This window comes from Tursiops truncatus, chromosome 12, assembly GCF_011762595.2.
Source record: "Tursiops truncatus isolate mTurTru1 chromosome 12, mTurTru1.mat.Y, whole genome shotgun sequence".
Classification (NCBI taxonomy): Eukaryota; Metazoa; Chordata; class Mammalia; order Artiodactyla; family Delphinidae; genus Tursiops; species Tursiops truncatus.
Genome location: NC_047045.1, coordinates 69,062,032 through 69,089,525, shown reverse-complemented (window position 1 = coordinate 69,089,525; position 27,494 = coordinate 69,062,032). Strand labels below are relative to the sequence as shown.

Sequence of the window (27,494 nt, the reverse complement as noted above, 5' to 3'; positions counted from 1 at the left end):
ATTCCAAAGGAAAGAAAACCATTTTTAAAAAATTCTAACCAGCCTAAAAGTTGTCCCATAGTAACAATATTCAAGCATGATACGTAAGGTGAAATATTACACATCACTTGAGTTTTTTTTTTCTTCAGAAAACTTACGTGACCAGTACACAAATATACAGATTAAACAAGATATGGACATCTGAACCCATTAGAAAAACTAGGTCACCCTGGAAGTAAACTCCAGTGACAGTGACCAATCCAACGTGAAGTTCTGTGTCTGTACTTCTTCTGAACAAGACTGCCTTAAAGCAAAACTCCTCCATTTACAGCCCCCTCAAAAGAACAAATGTCTGATCCTCCCCTTAATCAGCTCCAAACTATTTTTAAAAGTAAAATACATTTTTAGTCAGCACAGTAAGTCAAGCATAGTAAGCTATCATCATACAACAGCATAAAGGAAACTCTCTCTACAGGACAGTAAACAGTCAATACATAATAAACTAGTTTGAAAATACATGAAGTACATTTGTCTCAACAAAGGTATGGCCCCTTGAGTGCTTTTTCCTAAGAAGCCAAGAACTGGAAAACAATCGCATGCTGAAGCGAAGGATGAAACCCACAGCGCTGGTCTCGACTATTCAGAGTCTACAACAGATGTGGCGTCAGGAAGGACAGGCCGGGCTGTTCCCATCACCGGCTGGCCGTTACTTAACACACTGGGTTCAGTAAGTGACTGAGAGAGCCCTGTCTTTGCTGATATCCTCTTTTCATAACCTCACGGGCGGGAGGGCTGGGAGTCATGCAAGTTGACAAACTTACCTGGTAAATGTTTGCTGGCCTGGCGAGCTACCTGCCATGGCAAATCAAATCTGCACTTTTTCCAACGAAATGCGGTGGCCGCCGGGCCACTCATCACCTACATTTGCTTAAGTGAGGAGGAAAAAGATGCAGAGGAAGTGGATTTTAACAAAAGCAGCCTGCGAACTGCACACTGGGATGTCCTGTTTTGGGGTGGCTTTTATTTTTCCCATGAGAGGATCTGACTAAACCTAACTGAATCTCCTCTAAATACCAGACAGGAAGTCACACTTCGCAGTTAGTGAAAATTCCTTACATCATTTTTTGTTGTTGTTTTTTTAATTGTCACAGCTAAGAGCCTTTGAATGTTTCTGATCTACTACAAAGAGATTATAACTTTGCTTCCTGTTTTTGACAGTGTCAGCTGGTAAAGGGCACCTCCACCCACCTCCTTACCCCACTATGAATATAAACAGAGGCGTTTGCCCTGAGTATACAACTGGGCTGAAGAGTTTCGTTACATATTAACTACACTTCAAAGAATAAATCAGACTTGTTATTTCACTTTAATATGCATATATACCTTGGGAAAAGTGAAACTCAAAAGGATTTCTTCTTCATTCCTTAGAGATTGCTATTATGGAAAAAATAAACTCAACCACACAGAATACTAAGATGAGAGGTAACAGTTTTGATTCATATTTTCCAGCCTATTCTATCTTGTGTATTTGCCTTGCTCTTTTGCTATATCATTTATGCAGATGTCATCCACACAGCTACATAGCACAGGGAGATCGGCTCGGTGCTTTGTGACCACCTAGAGGGGCGGGATAGGGAGGGTGGAAGGGAGATGCAAGAGGGTGGGGATATGGGGATATATGTATATGCATAGCTGATTCACTTTGTTATACAGCAGAAACTAACACACCAGTTTAAAGCAATTATACTCCAATAAAGACATTAAAAAAGAAAAATAACTTTTTCCCTTATTTTTCAATATAAGGCCTGAGGCCTTACAAGATGTATTAATAATGATCATTCATCTTCTAAGAAATTTTCCATGTCCCAAGGCTGCACTGTATAATCCATTGTTTTCGTTATTTCTTGGCATACAGCTGACTATGAAACTGACCGCTGAACCTTCCTATGTCAAAGAGAACTTTCCACTGTGGGAAATTTCTAAAACATTCATATTAAGCTAAGTGGAAATGTCATCATAGTTCAGGAGCAAATATGGTCTGTATCACCCAGTACAATTTCTAAACTAGATTCTACACAGGAAAGGCAAACCACGGAACAAAAACAAGTACCAAGCCTACAATGGAGTTTCTGCAAACACTGGACTTGAAGAAAATCAGAAGCAACAATCAGTTTATCAAAGTTATCTGAAAGTTCTTCCAAAAAGATCTAAAAGAAGCGCACTTTTAAAAACTACTCTGTAACGTCTATCCACTGACCCCTTCTTCTGCTAGATTACACGGTGGCCTCATTTCTAGTTCTTGTGAAATCAATAGACCATTTAAGTTGCAAGTATCTGTCTAGGGTATGCACTTTCTTATTCAATCTGGTGTTGACAGCAGTAATCAAATTTTGTACATACCACTAGCTCTATTATAGCTCAACAGCAACTGGCTGCCAGCCTAGGTTTACTCTCATCCAAAAGGAAAGAAAGGAGTGGACTGCAGAATTACAGAACAAATCAGCTGAAACTACAGGAGGTGGTGTGGAAGTGAGCAAGTGAAGCAGAGGCATTCAAGACTAATCCTCCTTCCACTGGGGAGACATACACCGGGCACATCAGCACGGCCAAGCCCAGGTCAGCCAACCTTGACCATTAAAGGCAGACATTTTCTTCATTCCCTCTATTATCTGCAAACCCTCTGGGCTTTGAACATCTTATTACAACTGTCCGTCCTAACTACTGAACCTACACCTAAACCTGCAGAGCAGCAGACAAAAGCCAGAGATAAACCACACCCTCCAACACCAGAGAAACCAAATGTGAGGGAATACAAGTTACAACACTTCCCATGAACTGTCCAGACACAACTGGCTTCATGTTGTAACTCTTCTGTATGCACATAAGCTAGGATCAAGCCTTTTTCTCGGATCAAAATGTTCTCAACTCATCTTCTGTAAAAACAAGGTCGGCCTTAAAAAAAATTGGGAAGGGGGTAGAGACCTGACTTTGAAAGTCTACTCAGCTTGCATTTTTAGAGTTCAAAATCTCTAAGAAAACCATATTCCTGCTAACAGATATTCTCTACTTAAAGGGAGCATGGATGATACCATTTCTTGGTTTGACAAGCAACTTTCTCCCTCATTTTTTAAAACTTGAAATAATTTTAGATTTACCCAAGAAGTTGTAAAAGTAGTACACAGAGTTTTCATATTCCCTTCACCCAGCTTCCCCAAATGTTATCATCTTACATAACCAGAAACCAAAAAATTAGCACTGATGCAGTACAATGAACTACTCTAGAGATCTTATTCAAATTTCTCCAATTGTTCCCTTTTTCTGGTTCATGATTCAGTCTCAGATCCTGCACACAAGGAACACTTCAAAAATGCATCCTTTCATTCACTATCTAATGCATGTTTCTGATCCCCCCCAAAAGACCTGTTTTCTTTCATGTTGATGAGGTAGTTTCATCATCAACCATTGAGTCTTCCAGGCGATATATGTTTATTTCCTCCACAATGCTCTTCATACCTAATCTGTGAGTCTTATCTTGTAAGCACAGGTCAAATAGAGTTTCACAGTCCCTTGTCCAAAACCCTTAGACCAGATGTGTTGCCAAATCAGAACTTTTCCCATTTGAGAAAAGTTACACTGCACATAGGCTATACATTACATTAAAACAAAAACAGCGAGATCCAGGGCAATTTCCCCTAGTCAAACACACTAATACTTCTGCAGTAAATATGTGTATTTTATGAGGTAAGTGGGATAAGTAAAGATTTTAAAAGCATCCCAACACTCCAGGTCCAATTTTGCCACCAAATGAGCTCGGGTCAAGCTCGGGTTTTACTATCAAATGAATTACAAAGAAAATACCTTTCAGTTTTTACAGCTCTTTTTAGCTATTACAACTGCAAATGAGGGAGTGTAGACCTGTACCTATGAAATCCGTGGCCTCATGCATCTCCCACCCACCTTCACACCACATCCTCTTTCACCTCCAATGTTGCCTCTGCCTCCAGGCTCTCTTTACTCCAATTCACCCTCCCACAGAGCCTCCAGATAGATCTTTCTAAAGTACTTGCAACTCTCTAGCTTCAAAATCCTTAAAGATTTCCCATGCAAGGAAGGAGGTTGGAGTCTAATCTTCCTCATGAAGTTCACAAGGCTTCCACCAACTGAGCCAACTCCTCTGACTGTAACAGTGCTACACCCAAGAAGAATAAAAAATGAAAAAGGCATAGTCTCTGTCCTCAAGAAGCTGCCATTTAATTCAATCTCTTGAATATTTTCACCTAAGTAAAAATATAGAATATAGCTTCTCCAATCATCCAAGAACGTATTGGGATTTTTTTTTAACTCATTCTTTTCTAGCTAAGAAATTCTACCTTAGTTCTTGATCACATTAAAGATTACTAACAAAATCCAACATGTTGGCATGAAAAATATTTTTCACATGATTCTAACAACACATGTCTAAAAATACTTGCTATGCTACTGTTGCAATTACAAAGAGCAAAAGCCAGGAAAACTTTTCTAAAAACAAGCAAACCCAAAAAAGTAACATCAAAGATGTTATTTAATGGGCTGAATGATTTCTCATGAGATTGTTTTTCCAAAGCACAAAGATATAAATAAAGTCTGAAACCATGCCTTTGTTTCCATATTAGTATACTAATGGAATCGAATGACATTATAACCAAGAAAATTATGGTAGAGAGAGCTACACAAAAATCCCCACCATCAAAGAGTTTAGAATTTATCCCAACCACACAAAGGCTGATCTCCAATGCAGACATTAAGGAACATGCCAGTGAAAGAGGAAAGAAATCATATTTTCAGTATTTTAGTTTTGTTTTCTAAGGTGCAAAGACACTTACTTGGAATGATGAATTAAAAGAAAAGTTCCTAGACATTGTATTTCAAGAAAAAATTATAACCTTTCTTAGCATTATCTCAGGAAAAGTGCACAAAAGCAGTGAGAGTAAGAGTTAAAGAACACCACCACCAAATCCCATAATGAGGGGGGTAGAGAGAGGTAGTAGGTATACCCGTGCTCTTCCTACACCAAGAGAGGGGAGGAGGGTTCCCTCCCAGGGTGCCTCTCCTCTCACAACAGAGTGTGTGAGTGTGTGTGTGTGTGTGTGTGTGTGTGCGCGCGTGCACACATGGCAGGTTTCTCACTGGCAGTGTTGCTTCCAAACAGAAGTGACAACTGCCTGGAACCGACAGAGATGAGGTATCCGGTGGCGGACAGCAATCGTGGTAGAACAGGCCAACACTGCACGGATGCCGAGTGATGCCACTGCTCTGTAAAGCCAGGATCCAATCTGCCAGGGGCCTGGAACCCTGCAGTGCCGACTGCTTAAGACAGGGGTCCCTGGGACAGCCACTCAGGTAGCAAACACCTCACTCTAGCAGAAGGAAGGAAGGTTATCACCATGGTTCTTCAGGGAGCAGGAATAGTTGTTTAAGGAGACATCAAAAGAGATGAATAAAATTCAGATGCTTTACAAAGAAAGAGAATTTTTAAAACATTACGAAAAAGGAAAGAGAAAGGGAGTAATTTTCCTGAATTTTCTAAATGTTCTGTTTTTATCAATCAGGTGAAAAATAAGTGTTGTCATTTCTCATTTACCTTAGTATTGTCATCCTTTAGCATGGAACCTGGAACACTGTAAGGACTTAATGAGCATTTACTGAAAGAAGAGACACGAGCTGATGTGGAAGACATCAGAGTGAAAGTAAGAGTGGACCAGGACAGTGAGAGGAACCCTGGGCGTCTCTCACACCCAAAGAGCTTACACAAGTCCGCCTGATGCAGAAAGGAGGTGCCACGGTCTACGTTACAAGCAAAATCAAAACTAGCACCTCTGGGGACTTCCCTGGTGGCGCAGTGGTTAAGAATGCAGGGGACACGGGTTCAAGCCCTGGTCTGGGAAGGTCCCATATGCCGCGGAGCAACTAAGCCTACGTGCCACAACTACTGAGCCTGCGCTCTAGAGCCCAAGAGCCACAACTACTGAGCCCACATGCCACAACTACTGAAGCCCATGCACCTAGAGCCTGTGCTCCGCAACAAAGAGCAGCCACTGCAATGAGAAGCCCAAGCACCGCAATGAAGAGTAGCCCGTGCTCGCCGCAACTAGAGAAAGCCCACGCGCAGCAACAAAAACCCAGCGCAGCCAAAAATAAATAAATTAATTAGATTAAAAAATAGGAATTCTGGGGCAGACCGCAGCATTGCAGAAAAGGACTAGAGAGCTGTGACCAAGCGAGAAGGGTGCTTGTGGGAATGTAAAAGAAGGATTAATTTGGAAATGGAAGTGCTGTAGAAGTAGAGGCAATCTCATTGGCAAACTGCAGGGCTGTGGAGCAAAGATCAGCCAGTGAGTTTTCTTGAAGTACATCTGCTGCCATTGTGAGAGAAACTTCTCTGGTTCCTAGAAGGTTCCAGAACACTCAAGCTTCATCGGAAGGTGTGAAGAAAAGAAACATGGGGACTATTCTTTGCTGTTAGCAGTAAAAACATCTAGTGGGAGCACTGACCTAAGAGTCCCATAGGGCACAACAGCCTATGAATCCAGATGTGCCATCCATAACAGTTCGTTCCTGGGTCCCCGGCAGTGACAATCTCAATTCAATGTTTCCTGTGGAGCTCTTAAGCCCTTATGCACATCTGAAGATGTTGGCCACTCATTAGATACGGGTATTAACTTGCATGAGTCATCTGTATATTCAGCCTGCAGCTGAAACTACACAAAGATGGTCCTGCCTACTAACGGGCACACCCACCCCACTCCCATGTGTCATATCTCTGGCCATGGGAGTGAGACATAATCATCTACTTGTGACAGCTGAGGGCTGGGAATGGGGAGAAAATGAAGGATCCAGGCAATAATGAGGCAGAACCAATGCCAAGGAGATGACCTCGAGTATTTCAGTTCCAGGATTTCTAGGATGAAACAGTTTCCAAGCAATAACCAGGTGAGGAACAGAGAATGCAAGTAAGGGTTATCGGTCAAGAATTTATGAGCCATGCAACTTAGGAACAAGATTCCTGGGCTTTGGGTCTGTGGGAGCCAGTCAGCTAACTGATCTGTTTACTGAGCACCTACTCTGTTCCATGCAGTGCAGACGAGAACCAGTTCCCAGGCCAGCAGAGTGTGGCAACACCAGTGCTGCAGAGGGTGTGTGTGGTGCTCAATGTCACTGCCTCGGGGATCAGCCCCTGAGATAGGCCGGGGCCTGCAAAAGGGGAAAGGAGGGGGCAGCAGCTACCAAACAAGGGGGGACCGAACACCGCAAAGGCAAGAAATGCACAAACAGCCTGTTATTAACATATTCTAAGAAGTGACAGAGAACAGGGAGGAAGATGGGAGGGTGGAACTTGGAAACAGTACCAGAAGGTACAAAAGTGGAAACCACGGTAATCCAGAAAGAAGAGGAGAAGAAAGTCAGGCCCTTATTCCAGGGCCGTCCCCGATGGTAAGCAAGCTATTCCACAGTTCGCAGGTCAGGACCATTTATGTACCATTTCACACAAAGCTCCGCTTTCCATAAAATCTTTCTCCTCCAGAGAACGTCCATGAGTAAATCTGTCTATCTATAAAAGATTTATAAACAGAGCCAATAGAACAAGCTTGGTTTTAAATTAGGAATACTGCACTAAAAATGACTTCCCAGAGGTTGCCAAGTTCCAGCAGAGGGCTGGAACTACCAGTGTTTCTATTGGAACCTCAGTCTGTAATTTGGTCAGTAAAAACTGACCAATTTTAGGGACCTCTGAACTTTAAAGTTCTTTCACATTTATTTTCATGGATGCCTGCAAAAGTCTTACAAGTTAAGCTGTGTCAATACCTCAAGTCCTGTTTGAAACATGAGGTAACTAAGGACTCATGACACCGAGTAAAACACCATATTCATGCCATGGGTGTTCTGAACCTCTGAACCAACTCCCTGCCCCAAAGTCTTTCCTCCCATCCCCTTGTGGGCCTTCTAGAAGCAGCTTGCTGGCTGTCAACAGCACTGCCTGAACCAACATGAAGCCCAGAGGTTTCAAAGTTATTTTTCTGAGAGAAAACAATACTATATAATACTTCCTCAAAGTCATAGCCAAAAACCATATGAAAGCAAGAGGAAGTACATGTTCCTCAACAGCAATCAGCTTCCAGGTATCAAGTAGCCATAGCAGCTGCACCCCACCCCAGTCCCAACCTCTGGCACAAACACAAGCGTCAGGATCTTGAGGCCACTCAGATATGTCTTTCCACAACAGAATGACAAAAGGCCCTGACACTTCCACTCCCGAGGGCACTAAAACCATAGCCCCGAAGGAACAAGGTGGTTACTTTTCATATGAGTTACTAAACTGAGCCCCTCTACGCCGGAAAGAGGGGGCAGGAAAAGGAAATGAAAGCAAGTGACTCTAGGTTCTGGATTTCATATGCAAGACTAGCCAGCAACAGGTGCAGCGTTCCGGTGAAATTAAGACTCCCCAAACGCCTCTCGCCTCCGCAGCACAAAGGGCGCAAGCACAGCAAGCCAACATTAGCAGTGCTGTAAGAAGTGGAAGCCATCATCATTTCCTAGCCAGCAGCAATTCTGAAAAAAAAAAGAAATTTACCAGACAGTACACAAAATATTTCTCTGCTGACATGAGACTTCTTTCACACTGTCCTTTCCTTAAAACACTTTACTCGAAAATAATTTAAATGTTGGTCATAATAAAATATTTTTTAGGCTAGTGACTAGCATAGTGCCTCGTATGGAGTAGGTGGGCAATAAACATTTATTGGATGAATGAATGAAACAAGCAGGTAAATTAAAAGTTGCCTTCACAAATAAAGATAACCAAAATCTTACCCTCAAAAGAGTATGTTAGTGTATTTTTCCCCGTTTCTCCAAGAAGGGAACAAAAGGCTGGAATCAGAAGCCAAGAGCAAGAGATATCGCAAATAGAAACATATCAGGATTGTGAAAACGACTATACTACCCAAAGCAATCTACAGTTTCAATGCAATCCCTATCAAATTACCAGTGGCATTTTTTTACAGAACTAGAACAAAAAATCTTAAAATTTGTATGGAGACACAAAGGATCCCGAATAGCCAAAGCAGTCTTGAGGGAAAAAAACGGAGCTGGAGGAATCAGACTCCCTGACTTCAGATTATACTACAAAGCTACAGTAATCAAGACAATATGGTATTGGCACAAAAACAGAAATATAGATCAATGGAAGAGGATAGAAAGCCCAGAGATAAACCCACCCACCTATGGTCAACTAATCTATGACAAAGGAGGCAAGGATATACAATGGAGAAAAGACAGTCTCTTCAATAAGTGGTGCTGGGAAAACTGGACAGCTACAGGAAAAGGAATGAAATTAGAACACTCCCTAACACCATACACAAAAATAAACTCACAATGGATTAAACGCCTAAATATAAGGCCAGACACTACAAAACTCTTAGAGGAAAACACAGGTAGAACTCTGTATGACATAAATCACAACAAGATTCTTTTTGACTCACCTCCTAGAGAAATGAAAATTTAAAACAAAAATTAACAAATGGGACCTAATGAAACTTAAAAGCTTTTGCACAGCAAAGGAAACTACAAACAAAACAAAAAAACAACCCTCAGAATGGGAGAAAATATTTGCAAACAAATCAACAGACAAAGGATTAATCTCCAAAATATATAAACAGTTCATGCAGCTCAATATTAAAAAAAGCAAGCAACCCAATCCAAAAATGGGCAGAAGACCTAGACGGACATTTCTCCAAAGAAGACATGCAGATGGCCAAGAAGCACATGAAAAGCTGCTCAACATCACTAATTATTAGAGAAATGCAAATCAAAACTACAATGAGGTATCACCTCACATCAGTTAGAATGGGCATCATCAGAAAATCTACAAACAACAAATGCTGGAGAGGGTGTGGAGAAAAGGGAACCCTCTTGCACTGTTGGTGGGAATGTAAACTGATACAGCCACTATGGAGAACAGTATGGAGGTCCCTTAAAAAACTAAAAATAGAATTACCATATGACCCAGCAATCCCACTACCGGGCATTACCCCAGAGAAAACCATAATTCAGAAAGACACATGCACCGCAATGTTCAGTGCAGCACTATTTACAATAGCCAGGTCATGGAAGCAATCTAAATGCCCACCGACAGATGAATGGATAAAGATGTGGTACATGTATACAGAAAGGAACGAAATTGGGTCATTTGTAGAGACACGGATGGACCGAGAGACTGTCATACAGAGTGAAGTAAGTCAGAAAGAGAAAAACAAATATCGTATATTAACGCATATATGTGGAACCTAGAAAAATGGTACAGATAAACCGGTTTGCAGGGCAGAAATAGAGACACAGATGTAGAGAACAAATGTATGGACACCAGGGGGGAAAGTGGTGGCGGGTGTTGGTGGTGGTGTGATGAACTGGGAGATTGGGATTGACATGTATATACTAATATGTATAAAACAGATAACTAATAAGAACCTGCTGTATAAAAAATAAATTTTAAAAAAAAAGAAAGAAACATATCAGGAAGTGCCAACCACCCATCCCCTGGCTAAAGCTGAGAAACCCTGTCTGCCATCCCTTGGAATTAACAGATCTATGCAGGGAATTCTCATTTGGAGAAGACCAAACGGGAAAAACAATCATAATCATTTGAGCAATCAACTTTTGGATTTTCCTTTCATTGAATATGCCATTTCACCTAACAGTTTCCACCTGCCATCACTACAGAATTTACAAAATAAATTTTGTTGTATAATGTTTCAACACGATGAAAATAATCTGCTGACAATATGTTATTGAAAATATCTTGTGCTATATGTGACCTGTATAAGAAAAATATGAATGTGGGTAAGATGAACCAGAAGTGAAGCCATTTTATGAGCCATAAAAACTGACAGGGGCTTCCCTGGTGGCGCAGTGGTTGAGAGTCCGCCTGCCGATGCAGGGGACACGGGTTCGTGCCCCAGTCTGGGAAGATCCCACATGCTGCGGAGTGGCTAGGCCCGTGAGCCATGGCCGCTGAGCCTGCGCGTCCAGAGCCTGTGCTCCGCAACAGGAGAGACCACAACAGTGAGAGGCCCGCGTACCGCAAAAAAAAAAAAAAAAAAAAAAACTGACAGAAAATGTAGAGGAAAATGGCAATGAAATTGAGTCCAAGATGGAGAACATTATATGAATACTGTATTAAATATAAAGAATAATTATCAGTATAAAAACATCACTGATTTATATAAGGGGCTTAAACAATGATAATGATATTAATTATAAAAATAAGGTTTCAGAGAACAGATAAGAATAAATCATCAAAATTATCAGGACATATCAGAGAACAAAGCAATACAAATAAAAATGTGGTGTAATAAATAATTTTATAAAATGACTATAAAGTATGACTTGATTTAATGACACATTTCATTCAATTTTCTTTAAATTCATGAATTTCTCTTTTGTTTACAGCTTAAGTATTCTGAGCAGAATTTCTCTCATCCCTGTATATTCAATTTAAAGAATCCTTAGATTTTTCAAGTCACTCCTTCCAAGATCCAGAGTAAACTCCCGTTTTCTTTTACCTCAAGGTAACAAACACCCAAAGGTCTTGAATGAAATTCTTCGCTGAGATCCTAAGTGCCTAGTTAAGAATTACCTCAAACTTAAGGAATAAACTGGAATAGGAAGTCCATTACAAATATCATTGGTTTTCAAGTGAGGCCTTTTCAGTCATTCATTCATCCATTCATTCATCTGCAAGGATCTATCATCCCTAGAGGTCAGGTGTTGTGCAAAGCACTATGGGCACACTGGTGAAAATCTTGGTCCCTGCCCTGAGTCTGGGGACCTCTTAGCAACAAATTAAACAAAGCAATTAGCATTGTAACAAGTGTGCTGAAGCAAGCAACAGGACGGCTGGTAGGAATAACAGGATGAATCTACTTCAAATTGGTAGTCAGGGCAGACACCTCAGAAGATGTGCAATTTAATCCGATGCCCAATTATAGTAGACGGGGCTAGCCAAGAGCTAGGGGAGGTATTCCAGGCAGAGGAAGAGTCTGTGAAGAGGTGGTCTGCGGAGCAGCACGCTGGCCACTGCCGAGGCGATGGGCAGCGATAGAGGAGGCTAATTTATAAACACGGAAGCGAAGCGGCATCTCACCAAGCAATTCGCCCAACATGCCTTTTCCCTGACACACACTTTCCCCTCGGCCTGGAATCCCTCCCTTCCACACTCTCCTCTGCCATCTGGCAGGTTCCTCCTCTGGGAAACATCCCTTGACTCTCCAGGGAAGAATAAAACTCCAGAAACGAATCCCTCCTAATCCGTGATCCCACCGCACCTAGTACTTGCCACTATTACACCCCCTAACACCCGGCACTGAATCACTTGTTCAAAACCCGCTAAGCAGAGGTCTTGCTTTATTTGTCTCTGTTTCCCAATAGTCTATCCCGGAATTCGGCACCAGCAGACATGCAATAAATAACAAGTGAGTGAGGGAACAAACCGAGACAGAAATGGACAAATGAACGCAGAAGGGCCACCAATGCCAACTCATTACTCAGCCTAGGAGGTTTGGAACAGCACCACAGTTACAGCTGATTAACTCATTTATAGTCTGGGGGGGGAGGGCAAGATGATTTCTATCCCCATATGATTTCCATACAACAAACGCTTTGGGACAAATCTTCTGGCATCACAGAGAAGTGATGGAATAATTTTCAGAGTGCCATTAGATATGGGCCCCAATCCATTCACAACCTACAAGCATGCGTGAAGTGCCAGGCCAGGTATTAGGCTCAAAGGCTGACAGTGGCTCTGTCCTGTTCCGGAAGACCTACAACTAGCAAGCAGAGCAGATCCTATTTCCAAAATATCGCTAATGACTCACATTGTAAGATTCTTTATACGGAACTAACTTCTTTCATAATATTTTTACAAGAAAATGTTTTGTTAAAAAATTCCAAGGTCACCCATAGGACAAAATTATTTAGAATCTGCTGCTCAGTAATTTTCACACTAATTCTTGGCTCACTGAGTCATTCCGAGGTTTCCTTTCTACGACCAATGCACAAAAGTTTAAGGAACCATAACATTCTAAGTGAGCCTTCTTTACCTGCCTGTGACCCTTTGCCGTCCCCATGTGTAGATGTGGTAGTCACTTCCATTTCTTGCTGGCTCAGCACATCCTCCAAAGGTAGTTCAGGTTCACAAACCAACCGTGCATGCCTTCTGAAGTCGCAAAGATATGTGTACCCCTCGGCTGGACAGTGTGCTTTGCTGGAGTCAAATTTTAAAACAGGGCCAAACAGTGTGGGAATCATGGGGAGAGGAGTCCCTCCCCAACTGGCCTGACCAGAATGGTTGCATTCCTGCCCCGTAACACAGCCCAATCCCCTTCTGAGCCTCTGCCAGGCTGTGGAGCCTGTCGCCTTAAAATCCAGACGTGCGACGACACTTACCTACTTAGGAATAGCCAGGTAAGGAAGGTATATGTATTTCTACAAACACAGAAGAGCCTAGCGCTTCCTCAGTTCTCCTTAGTTTTTACTTACATTTGTGCCAAATGAAAACGTGGGTGAGGAATAATGTTTAGGAATTAAACGATAAAAAATGTTCTTAAGTGTCCAGCTCTTGCAAGAGAGCTTGTTCTCATAAATTTTACAATTTTTCAACCTATATACTCTAAACTAATCTCTAAAGCTTTTAGAGATCTAGCCATTAATACACTAAATAATACATGCTGTCAAGCTAAAAGGTAAACTCTGCCTCTTCAATCAGGAGGAAAAACACTACCAAGTGAAATACAAACTGCGTCTTTTTGCCAACCTCAACGCACAGCCCTCTGCTCATTTCATTCCCAATCACTGCCCTCATTCAGGTTTTCCGTGGGCCAAGCTCCACCCTCAGCCAACACCAGAGCGTTGACTTAAATCTGGCTTCCTTAAGGAGATCTTCCCTCACCACTCGAGCCCAGCCCAGGCCCCGTGAAGCCCCCTCATGACGCACTATCACAGCACTGCAGGACATTTATCCCCTAAGCTATGAAACAACTCTTTGTATATTCTGCAGTTTGGTATCTGTTTCTTCTACGAGTCTACACACTGCAGAGGCCGGCCACCAACACTGAGTGTTCATCAGTTTTGTTGACCATGCCCACTACAGTCCCTGGCCTGAGGCGGGGGGGGGCACGCAACAAAGAGTTATTTCCACTTCATGTTGTCATCTCTGTAAAATTACTCTTAACACAAATATCATATCATATCACTTATATGTGGAATCTAAAAAAATTGTACAAATGAACTTATTTACAAAACAGAAACAGAGTCACAGATGTAGAAAACAAACTTATGGTTACCGGGGGGGAAATAGGGGACGGAATAAACTGGGAGATTGGGATTGATATATACTCACTATTATATATAAAATAGATAACTAATAAGGACCTACTGTATAGCATAGGGAACTCCTCTGAATACTCTGTAATGGCCTATATAGGAAAAGAATCTAAAAAAGAGTGGATATATGTATATGTATAACTGATTTACTTTGCTGTACACCTGAAACTAACACAACATTGTAAATCAACTATATTCCAATAGCGACTTCCCTGATGGTGCAGTGGTTAAGAATCCACCTGCCAATGCAGGGGACACAGGTTCAAGCCCTGGTCCAGGAAGATCCCACATGTCGCGGAGCAACTAAGCCCAATGCACAACTACTGGGCCTGCACTCTAGAGCCCGCGAGCCACAACTACTGAGCCCACGTGTGGCAACTACTGAAGCCCACGGGCCTAGAGCTCGTGCTCCGCGACAAAGAGAAGCCACCGCAATGAGAAGCCCACGCACCACAAAGAGTAGCCCCCGCTCGCCGCAACTAGAGAAAGCCCACGCGTAGCAATGAAGACCCAACGCAGCCAAAAATTAATTAATTAATTAATTTAAAAAAGAAATATAACGTGAAACCCATATGTGCTTTAAAAAGGAAAAAAACTATACTCCAATAAAAAAAATTCCCAAAATTAAAAAAAACCAAAAACTAAAAAAAAAAATTTGTCTGGGTTCACCAAACTACCAAAGGGGGTCCATGGGCAAAAAAGGAAGGGATGTGATGATAAAGAATAAAAACCCTAATCTACACCCTCATCATAAGATATAAACATTTCATGAATCGAGGAACACTTATATTCTGTTTTTAATGAGTTGAACTTATCTTTACTCACTGGGAAAATAAATAAAACACTTCTAAAGGAGAGATGATTTAAAATAAACAGAATTGGGCTTCCCTGGTGGCGCAGTGGTTGAGAGTCCACCTGCCGATGCAGGGGACACGGCTTCGTGCCGCGGTCTGGGAAGATCCCACATGCCGCGGAGCGGCTGGGCCCGTGAGCCATGGCCGCTGAGCCTGCGCGTCCGGAGCCTGTGCTCCGCAATGGGAGAGGCCACAACAGTGAGAGGCCCGCGTACCGCAAAAAAAATGATAATAATAAAATATAAAAAACAAACAGAATTATTAAATTACAAAGTTGTTTTTTATAATAAATAAAAATATGTATTTCAGTAGTTTTAGTATAAAACAACTTTTAAAGAAGAAATTCTCAAGGGACGTTCACAAGTTTAATAGTTACTGTACAGTTCAACTAACAGATATCCTTGACATATTCTTTTTTTTGAGACATAATCGACATATAACATTACAGTAGTTTTAAGTGTACAGCACAAATAATTGATATATGTATGTACTACGAAATGATTACCACAATAAAAAGTTCAGTTACCATCCATCACCACACACACTTACAATTATTTTTCTTGTGATAAGAATTTCAAGATCTACTCTCTTATCAACTTTCAAATACACAATACAGTATTGTTAACTAGAGTCACCATGCTGTGCGTTAAATCTCCAGGATTTATTTTTGTAGCTTTTGACCACCTTCATCCATCTACCCCACCCCCAACACCCTGCCCCTATAATCACCAATCTGTTCTCTGTATCTTTGAGTTCAGGTGGGGTTTTTTTTCTTTTTTTTTTAGATTCCACATATAAGTGAAATCACACAGTATTTGTCCCCCTCTGTCTGACTTATTTCAGTTAGCATAATGCCCTCAAGGTTTACCCATGTTGTCACAAATGGCAGGATTTCCTTCCTTTTTATGGCTGAATAATATTCATATATATATATATATAATCTCCCATCTTCTTTATTTATGTGTCAGTAGACATTTAGGTTGTTTCTGTGTCCTGGCTATTGTCAAAACTGCTACAGGGCTTCCCTGGTGGCACAGTGGTTGAGAGTCCGCCTGCCAATGCAGAGGACACGGGTTCGTGCCCTGGTCCGGGAAGATTCCACATGCCGTGGAGCGGCTGGGCCCATGAGCCATGGCCGTTGGGCCTGCACGTCCGGAGCCTGTGCTCCGCAATAGGAGAGGCCACAACAGTGAGAGGCCCGCGTATCGCAAAAAAAAAAAAAAAAGATGCTACAAAGAACATGGGGGTGCAGATATCTCTTGGAGATACTGATTTCATTTCCTTTGGATGTATTCTCATGCGTGGAATTGCTAGATCATATGGCAGTTCTGTTTTTAATTGTGGGGGGAACCTCCATACTGTTTTCCATAGTGGCTGCATCAATTTACATTCCCACCAACAGTAGACAAGGGTTCTCTTTTCTCCACATCGTCACCAACAGTTATTATTTCTTGTCTTTATGATAACAGCCATTCTAACAGGTTTGAGATGATATCTTACTGTGGTTCTGATCTGCATTTCCCTGATAATTAGTGATGTTGAGCACCATTTCAATGTATTCTTGATAATGATGAAACTTCTCCAACTTTCTTCCAGAAAGACTCATCTTTGAGCCACTAAGCCCCTGGGGTTTGCAAAGTAAGGACACTAGGCAGGTAGGATTACAAAACATATCGCTCTCCAACTTCTACCAGGTATTTCCATAGTTACAACCTACCAGTTGAAGGTTCACCTCATCTTATTCCTATAACAGCTCTGTGAGAATATGCACATACCCTCCAGAAGAAGTAACAGAGTAATCATTAACAGACTTACGGTGAGTTGCTTTAATCAGCCAACCATTAATACCCACAACACTCCAATCAAAAAAGGATTTCTGGGAAAGGGCAGGCCTGGATGGAGTCAGAAGGCCCGTGAACAACATCTAAGGGCTGGGTCAGTGGAAAAAGGTTCAGAGAAGGTACAGAAGTCCAATTTTGCATGAACCTTAATGGTAGCCAGCAGGTCCCAGCTGCACTGTAAAGATTGCTCCGGAAGACTGAACACCACAGCTTTTCTTTCACACAAATTACTTCTCAGTCTCCCCCACCAAACGGAAAATAATGGGAAAGAACCGTCCTTGCACCCCTGCTCTGTTGTTCCTTCTCCTGTTTCCCCTCTCTCTCACCCTCTCCCTGTTTAGGCTAAAACTGAAGACTTCAAGCCCAAGATCTGCCTGTTTTAATCCACAAGCACATGTCACATCTCTTTCAGGAAATTAACAAAACCCCCTAACACAGTAAACATAAACCTAAAATCCTTCAGGAAGTCCACACACCCCACTCTGCCCACCAGAATATTTCCTGGAAACCTGTCTCTTTTCAGACACAAATCCATCAGACAACCATCAACAACGAAATGAGATTTGAAGGAAAGTGAGTAAGACATTTCCCTGAAGTCCAGGTAGCCCAGAGAAGCAGAAAGAACACTGAGTCTGGGGCCATTGTGTAATCCTGGGAAAGTCATTTCCCACCCCCCACTCCTTGAATGAATTTTGTCAATTATCAGGCAACAGAAGTGGACTAGATGGTCCCTCAAAGCATCTTCCAGCTCTAAAATTCTGTAAAGGTCCATGTTACCACAACAGCCATCCACGGTTATAAGGGAGAAGGAAGGGCCGAAGGAGGCCACTTACCTCTAAAAATGATTTCTAAGTCAGGACATGCTGCAAAGAGACCATTTCAGCTTGAAGGTCTGCATGCTCTTAGTGTTCATTTAAAACGTCCCGTTCCTTACATTTGTGTTCCATTACAACCACAACCTGTGCAATGTCTAACAGAAAATCTTCCCATAATCACTAGCAACATGGAAAGTATGTGGTTGTAATGTGAGGAGTTTGTCTCAAAATAATCTGGATATTTGCAATGCACGATAAATGATTTCGAAAGCCACGAAGCTTGTCAGGCCTGGCAGAAGCTATAGAAAATGTTAGGATAATCATACCTAACTGCAGCAAGAAATCAGGTGCTGAGAAAAGACAGCTACTAAAAAAATTTAGGGGACCATACTACTTCTGGGATTGCCAAAGAGTAATATTGTGTCGCATCTTCTATCCTGTCAATAAATTTTTTCAACAAAATGATTTCCAAAGTAAATCTCTCGTTACGCACTTACCAATTTTTACCAAAGTAATAAATGCACATCGTTTTTTAAATCAGACAGGACTACAACAAAATGCAGGAGTCCTGCTTCAGTCTTGCTTTCAAGAGGCTGTCCCCTTTCAACTGTTATCTATGTATTCTGACATTCATTTATACATTTCTAAATACTAAGTTTACACTGCTCTTTTCTGATTGTCAGACATTATTTACAGAATGTTTATTATAGTGAATAAGGACTTAACTCTCTTATATTCAATCTCTCAGTTTCTGATATCATACTTTTAATTTCCAAGATGATCTCTTATTCTCTGAATCTGATTTTTTATAGCATTTTCTTGTTTCAAAGATGCGATTATTTTCCCACATCTCTGATAGATATAATATTATGTATCATTTTTCTCTGTTTCCCCTAAGTTCCTTTTTCCTGTTGTTTGGGTGTGGCTTTAATGACAGAGGCTCTCCCCCAACATCTGACTCCTGGCAGCCCCTCACATTTCAAAATGAGGCAGTGAAATACTCAAGTTCTATGAGCTTGGGTATCTATCGCCTGCCAACTGCTGAACTCAAAGTAGGTCATCAAATTCCGTGCTGTGACTATATTATACGCCCAAGAAAAGCATCCTCTAATTGGGGCTGGGGTAAGCTTCAGGAATTCTGATGTCCCTTCATCTTCCTGCTGTCAAACCAGAACCTCACCATCCTCCCTGGGACAGGGATCCCAAGGCAGAGTTCAATTTGTCCAGAGAATGTATACATCTCTGTTCTCCTGTGCAGGAGGGGATGAAGGGGAAAGATCTGGGAGTCAAAGTACACAGTTTACAGTTTTTAGCTCCAAACTTATTCCACTTCCCCTCACCCAACCTCAGACAGTGCTGGTGACTCTAAGTCAGGCTGCTTTCCAAGCCTGGTAGGTGCACCAGGAGGCCTCTGGCTGCCACCCCCTGCTCTGGTCCCCTCAGCAGTCACCACTCTACCATCATCCTCCAACATGTGATACCTCAACCACACACAGCTACCTTGTCTCCACTTCCCCTTGGCCACGTAAGTTTATTCATTTTTTGTCTTTTGTGGTAACTCTAGTGCTATTACTGCAGTAGCAATGATAAATACATATGTACTCTTTCACTTCTAACTACAAGTTCTGCTCTCTTCAATTTATCCTTAGGAAGACTCCTAAAATGGTCTTGTTACCATGAGCTGGGCACTGGTTGCACATGGCAGTAGGGTGCAGGAAAGACCTGTCTCTTGCAATCTCGAATTCCAAAATACAATCTTGCTAAATATTTTAAAGTCAAACCACACTTTGTACAGTAGTATCTGTAACATCAGATGTAACTGTCAGTTAATTATTCTCCTCATGACTGGGCCCAATTTGGAATTGGAATTCAATATTTACAATACAATACAGTAACTTCATATGTAATGAAATTTTATAGTTATAGTATAAAATTACTTTTTACTTAATCTTCAAATGTGAAATTTTACATTACACATAGTAATTCAATCCAGCCAGATTACAGCTGCTATTTGGGGACCTCAGTGCAGACTGACTGTATGTATTGAAAATACTAAATTGCCTTAAAACTTCTTTTAAAATTCAAATGAGGGCTTCTCTGGTGGCGCAGTGGTTGAGAGTCCGCCTGCCAATGCAGGGGATGTGGGTCCATGCCCCGGTCCGGGAAGATCCCACATGCCGCGGAGCGGCTGGGCCCATGAGCCATGGCCACTGAGCCTGCGCGTCCAGAGCCTGTGCTCTGCAACGGGAGAGGCCACAACAGTGAGAGGCCCACGTACAGCAAAAAAAAAAAAAAAAAAAAAAAAAAAAAAACCTCAAATGAATCTCTGAAAATGTATGCTAAAATAAACACAGAAACTCAAAGTTCATATTTATTAAAGAAAAAAATCTATAACTGTACTAAGTATATCATTAATTATGAAAGAAAAAACACCCAATGTAGATGTTCCTATAACCCAAATGCTCAGGGCCTCACAGAACTGCAAATATGCTTTAAAACACAGAAGGCAATTCCCATAATGGTAACATGCTGAAATACAGAAATAAGTACTCAGTACTTTGCTTTGGACTAGAAAGAACTTCTCAGCCGATGTCGATATTTCCCTACAAAACCCAGTGAAACTGACTGTGGCTACCTAAGGAGGATAGAAACTTCTCAAGCTAAGAAAGGTAAGGTTTTCCAGCATATTCATAAAATTGCAAACTTTTGCCTAAAACACTTGGTTTAGAAGCTCATGTACAGCCAGTCTGATTAAGCCACTGGAAGTCACAGAAGCTCGTAGAAAGTATTTTACGAACGTTGTGAAATATCTCTGATGTATCACAAAAAGATACTAAGTGATGAAAGAAAGCAAGAAATGTAATAACATGTTCTTTCCTTTATTTCCTTTAAACCTTTATGTTTCTGAGATAGCAGAAGTTAAAAATTAAAGTAACTGTTATTGACTTCAAACTTTAAAGCAAAGTAAGTATTAATGTTGTGCTCCATGGATTCTGATCCAGGAATATTTAATAGCCCCTAACATTCAAAACACTGTATCTCAAAAATGTATTTCCTTGTTCTTTTCTATCACATCATTAGAGTGGGAGGATCTTTCTGCTCTCATTCAAACGATAATAATTGTGTCAATTATAATAATCAACTACTCTTGATAAGAGGAATGGAGGTGAATGATACTAAAATATTTACAAATAATATTTACAGTATTTAATCCACAATTTACCTGGTGGTTATGACAATTTAATGGCCTACTGAAGTAAGTATAATCAACCCAATCACCAAACTTAAAAATTACTAAGGTTCCTTCTTTCCATCTTTGTTCTGTAAATGTGGGAATTAGTCCTTGAGCTCCTAGGCAAGCCAAAATAAGTGCCACTCTCTACATCTTAGCAGAATTTACCTTCTAAAAAAGTCAAAATCAAATACTCCCTACACATTTTCCTACATCCTAAACCTCAGGTATTCTACTTGTTAATCCTTTATACGGGTATTCAGTCCCTATGTGTCAAGCATCCTTCAAGGCAGTGACGTAAAATGGTCCATGAAATCCTGTTTCTTTTTCTCCAGCACCAAGATATCAGTCTCATTTAGTGAGTTCCTGTGTGGAAAACATTTCCAAGTTAGTTTCTTTAATTTCCAATACCGAATAAGGAAAGATAAAAGCCCTACATGATGAGTCACAACCGTGAGTTTGGTGGTCGAAATAAATTCCTGGACCACAAAGTTACTTGCAGGGCCACTGTGAAAGGCCACAGTGGCGGATTAGCTGATACAGGTTCCCAGATGAGGAACAGTAAATGCAGTGGACACACTTGCTGGATGCTCACTAATGCAGGACGAAATGCAGGGAGTCACAAAGATGTTTGTCACATAAACATCCAGACAACTAAACTCTCTACTTAACAAACAGAAACGGTCAGATCCCAAACAAAGGCCCATATATGCTATGAAACACAAACCAGGCTCCATTTTTTAAAGTACAGGTGACCCCTGAACAAGGTAGGGGTTAATCCAAGTATAATTTATAGCTTCCCTGCCATGTCCGTGGTTCCTCCGCATCTGGGGAGTCAACCAACCACCAAGTCGTGTAGCATTGCAGTATTTTCTATTAGAGATATCCATGTATAAGTAACCCCACGCAGTTCAAACCAGCACTGTCCAAATGTCAACTGTATATTGTTCTTAGATTTTCTTGTAATAAGATAATTTGGGACTTCTTTACTATGATTATCATTTGTTTGGCGTTAAGGACTAAGCACTGAGAAGTACTACGGAGTAGTGATCTAGACTGCGGCACAGCTACTTGGGTCTAGATTCTAGCTCTGCCACTTACTACCTGTGCTGTGTTGGGTAAATTACTTATCCTCTCTGTGCCTTGGTTTCCTCACTGTAAAATGGGAATGATAACAGAAGTGCCACTTTCATAGTGCTGTTTTGAGAATTAAATAAATTCATGTGTGTGTGTCCATATGTATATACACATATGTGTGTACAAACACATATACACACATATGGGTGTTTGCGTAAATAAATAATATTAAAACAGTTAAACAGTAGCTGGCATAGGAAGCAGGCAAAAACCATTACGCTACTCTCCTTGTTACTGCAATGCTTCTTACACACGAAACTTTTTCACATGGTATTTCAGATTAAAATTAGGCAAACACTGAACATGTGCAAATGTATTTAATACGACGAGACAGAGATTATTTAAAATTATCAGCTGACTCCAAACATCTGTGCCCATACAGCCGTCCATACACGGTAAGCTTATCTGAGTGCTTTCAACCAGCACCTTCCCCCGCTTCACCCGCATCAGCAGAAAAAGGCCATAAGAGAATACGGTAAACAAAGCACAAGGAGCATCTCGGAGTTGAGAAAGTACTCAACAGATTTTAAAAAGCTGACTCGGGTGAATGTTCCAAGTAGTAAATGAGGCTTATGCGAGTCCATCATCAATCTCAATGCTAATATTTCACACCCGGACTGAAAGGAAGGGCTGAAAAACAGAGTGAGTGGCACTAATTGTTTTGATTAATGTTTTTACACTAACTCGTTTTGATTAATATTTTTGTCTCAGTAATCCTACCTATGAGAAACTGTCCTTGGCTCCAGAAAGCCCCCTCTCGCCTTAGTTTATATACTTCCTTGCCCTGCTTCTCCCCTTACTGCCTACATTGTGAAACCCAACCAGAATGTCACACTGTGTGAGCATCAGGCATGTGCCAACCAATATAGCGGCAATATAGCGGCCGGAAACTTGGGTGGGAGTCCATTCAGACAGACCTGGTAACTTGGACCAAGAGAGGTAGTTGCTGTCTCACTCAACAGCCTGCAGCACATCAAGAGCGTCGATGCAAAGGTGAAAAGGAGGATGGGAATGAAGGCAGAAAATAACAAGTATAATAATCACAACAGGAAAAGCAAGAGCCTCCAACAGTATTCACTGAACACCCTTAACTCATTTAATCCTCACGGCAACTCTACAAAATGATTAAAATTTAGTAGAATCATTCTTTCCCTTCTACTTAGTCCCCAGATTTCACATTTTTTAAATGTAAAATTTTACGTAACTTGGGACAAAAATTGAAGGCAAATACAATGCCTCAAATAAACCTCATGGAAAATAAAATTCTACAGAAAAACCTACCAGACTCCCTTATTTACAGAAATGATGATGAGAAAACAGGAAGCAGAAGGGTACTAGGAACCCAAGTTACTCTTGAGAACAATCATCTTAATCTCAAGGACCAAGTGAATGTCTCATAAAACAAACAACTGAAAGCATTTTATCAACAAATCCTTAAGTATCAAGGAAGAGAACACGTAGGTACAGAAACTCTGGCATACCCAAAACCAGCACTCCCAAGGAAAAGACCTTATGGACAGAAACACTACCTTGGGCCATGACATTATATGGGTGAAAGGCATGTGGCTTAATTTAGAAAACTACAAAAGAATAATGAGAAAAAAAGCCTAATTAAATATTATACAAATCCACTTTAATTCAAAAAACTATCAAGCAAGTTTGTCTTTTTTACTATTTTTTCAATAGAAGTAATACAGGAATTAAGCTGAGCCACCATGTAGTTCTTGCTATCTTCTAAATAAACCTAAAGGAGTAAGAAAGAAGGAACACACTGAAGGAAGATGATTCCTCAAAGAACTGGGAGTGCGCGCCACAGAAGTCCAGGGCACAGCACCATTAGCAGAATTATCGTGCAGCCTCACGACAGTTGCCAAGCATTTTCAGTATATATCACAGAGTAATAAAATTCTAAAAGCAGAGCACCTAAGCCAAAAATGAAACTTAGAAAAAAAGATAATAGGTCAAAAAAATGGTAAAACGTAAGGACTTGAGGTTTGGGGAAAAAAAAAAAAATCCCATCTGGAAGCTATTTCCAGGAAAGGAAGAAAGAACAAAACCCAGAAAGAAAGCTTATGTTAAGAATTACTGACTTTCAGAGCAGAAATGTACACATAACTATGGGAAAAGTACCATGAGATATGATCAAATATCACAGGGCTTCTTGACGGGAAAGTCTGAGGACCACTTTTTTAAAAATTAATTTACAAAAAGAAAGGTAAGAGTAGGTGTTATCCTCATATTACAATTTGATAACTGACCAAGACAACAGGATCTTTTTTACATTTGTTGCTGATTTAAGGCAAATCACCGAGAACTTCTTCCCATATCTATTTTTTTAAATGACTTTATAAATCTGTACCTGGTTTACAATAATAAAGGATGTCACAAGTCAGAGTCTATTAGTCTAGATACCACAAAAAGCTGAGGAGATAGCTTTCTCCGTATCATTCACTGTCCCATTATAAGGTACCGGGGAAAATGTTTTTGGGGGCTCAGGGCTATGGAAGAAAACTGTTTCACACTAGTAAATGTCTTCTTGAAAATTTATGGGTAATATCAACTAACCATTTCTCCTTTTGCATTGCCTAATAGACACTCAAACAAATGTGCATCCGAAGTTTAATAATGGGACAGGGCATTTTATGTAAAGCAAGCAGAATGCCTGTGTACTAACTCCTCTTGGCCTTAGCTTACTAATCAACTCATTTGTTCTCCTCTCTGCACTTTTGTTGATTTCTTTTTTTCCAAATTCTACTTCATATGTGGCTTTCTGTAGGAATCTGGAATCAGATGGGGTATACGTCTTTTAAATATTACATAAAACTTACTGTAAGACCCAACTAATAACTCAGATGTATCCCGGTCTACAAAACAAACAATTACATCTTCCCCACAGAATCAATGCAGGGAGCAAATGAAATAATGTATGTGAAAAGTCCCAGCACATAAGCTGACCTCTCTGCCTCCTTCTCTCTTAGGAAACACTTTCTCAACTTAAAATTAATTTTCCTCATGTTCTCTGGATTTAGCAAGCAATCAATTAGGTCACACATTGCTAGCTTTTACGGTGTAACTAACCAGTTACAATTCTAAAAGGTTAATGTATATCCAGATACTTCCCGTAAAAAAAAAACTGACTTTGGCTAAGACTCCTGGACCCATACATTACATGAAGTAAAAGTTTAACAAATTAGGTGGAATTTTAAATGAGGGTTATGTAAATGAAGACACTGTAACAAAGGGATCAGTATATTAATATATTTTTGCAGACCTTCTAATTTTTGACGTTTTCTTTTAACATAACTGCATTTCCCCACTCGGTGGCACACCAATGAGCCCACTGTAACCCAATCTACAGGAGTGAGAGCTATGAGGTCGGTCAAAGCCAACAATTGACACTTTCTCCAAATAATAATCGATGTCGGTCTACCGTTTTTAATACAATAATGAAAGAGTAACGAAAGATGAACACTGGGGAAAACAGATGCTGTAATCCCAAAGCTGCATCTTCCATTTGGGAGGAGGGAGTGGGCAGAAAATAAACCTGACCAGGATGCCAGGGAGCCAGGAGTCACAAACTCGTAAGCAGCGCCCAGGGCCACGGCACTCTCATCTGTCAAGTGGTAGTCGCATCTGTTCTCCGGATCATCATAAAACAATGGACAACGTGCTAGGATTCTAACATGGACAAAGTGCTTTTCAGGCAGATCCCTACTAATGCCAAGCTGCCACATTCAGGTATGAAGTCTGTACACTGCATGAAGACCCCGGGCCAGTGGGCAGAGAGGCTGAAACCCAGCCAGCACAGGGATTCTGAGAAGGAACACCGTTTTCTTTGCGCAAAGGCACAGCCCACTAAGTAAGTGTGTCCAGAAGACCGTGTGCATCTCTCCAGAGGGGATGCCTTTGTCCGGCTGCCCACCTAGAGGGGCTGCTCTGACCTAACATTCATAAAGACAAAACATCGCCAAGCAGCAGCGCTAACAGACCCACAGAACTCACCGCCTCTCCAATACCTCCTTCTGTAGCGCCCATGGCAACCGCTATGGGAACAGGAACAAGAGTCTGGATCTGGGCCCTGACCAAATAGTGTCAATCTCAACCCACTTCCCCTTCCCTGACCTCTTCTATCACACCAAACACCCAAACCCTCCCCTCTCTGCCCTGCATTTTACCCACGTCCCGCCCACACTCCCATCAGCCCTGGAAGAGTGCCCTGACCCACTGCCCCTGCCAGGCTTGGAGAAGGAGCCATGACGATCAGCTACAGACAAGCCCAGTCCCCCGACCCTGCTCCCTGCCCTGCTGGGTGAACTAAGAGGCATTTTATCAAGAAACAATGTTATAAAGGATGATTGCCTCTAATGGCACTGTTAGTGCTGTCCTGTCTTTCAGCTACCCTTAAATGTGACATAAGATTCTGCGGGCCAACTTGTCGTTTAGAGTTTCAAACAAGCAAATCAGAAACTTTTCACAGCACAGTAAGTGCCCAGACCAGGGATCCGAGCCCCTCCTCTTGACCTCAAGCAAGTCACTCAGCCTCACTAAACCTCAGTTTCCTTATCTGTAAAAAGAAAGAAAGAATGAGAGACGGAGACAGAGGAAGGAGGGAGGGGGCAGGGGAAAGAAAGAGAGAGAGAGAGGGAGAAAGAGAAAGAAGAAAGGCTAATAAAATACCTTCCTCCCAGCTCTGTTGTGAGCACTACAAAACGCAATACGTGGGAGTGTCTGACACAGAGTAAACACAGAAAATAGAGACCATCAGAGGTGCCCAATCCCTCACCCACGAGGCCAGCAGCCAAAATGTTCTGAAAACCAAAGGTTTTCTCATAACCCATCTGGCAGCAAAACACAACCTGAACTGACCTGAGGCTATTTACAACCTTGTTTGTGTTCCATCTGTGTGAATATTCATACATGTTAATGCAGAAATATTTTATTTAATTTTATTTTATTTATTTTATTTATAATATATTTATATAATATTTATATAATTACAGGGTGCTGTCCCAAACTCCCCCAGAGACGTTACATCATATATGGTATATGTCCCAGAAGCTCTCTGAAACCAAAAAAAATCATTAATTCTGAAACACGTCTGGTTGCTAGGGTTTTGGATAAGGGATTGAGGGTGTATCATAACCCATCCCCAAACGGAAGGAGATGGTGCTTTGTTGAATCAACCCAAGAGCAGTTTCATATGCTGGATTTCAACTACATTTCC

General features: G+C 41.2%; 1 protein-coding gene across 10 annotated transcripts in view; it reads right to left on the bottom strand.

Moving 5' to 3' along the window:
• Window positions 1-27,494, bottom strand: part of UTRN (utrophin) — a 497,402-nt gene that overhangs the window by 439,456 nt on the left and 30,452 nt on the right. For 4 of the 10 annotated variants that reach the window (XM_019951531.2, XM_019951534.2, XM_033867814.1 and 1 more), the window contains exon 1: window positions 13,110-13,332. The exons of 5 other annotated variants lie outside the window; for them this stretch is intronic. In XM_019951531.2, the coding sequence (XP_019807090.2) occupies window positions 13,110-13,317 (208 nt within the window). In that variant the 5' untranslated portion in view covers window positions 13,318-13,332. Of the gene's footprint in view, window positions 1-800; window positions 910-13,109; window positions 13,333-27,494 lie in introns of those variants that run through there. One more of the 10 variants, XM_019951536.3, reaches the window with a different exon arrangement.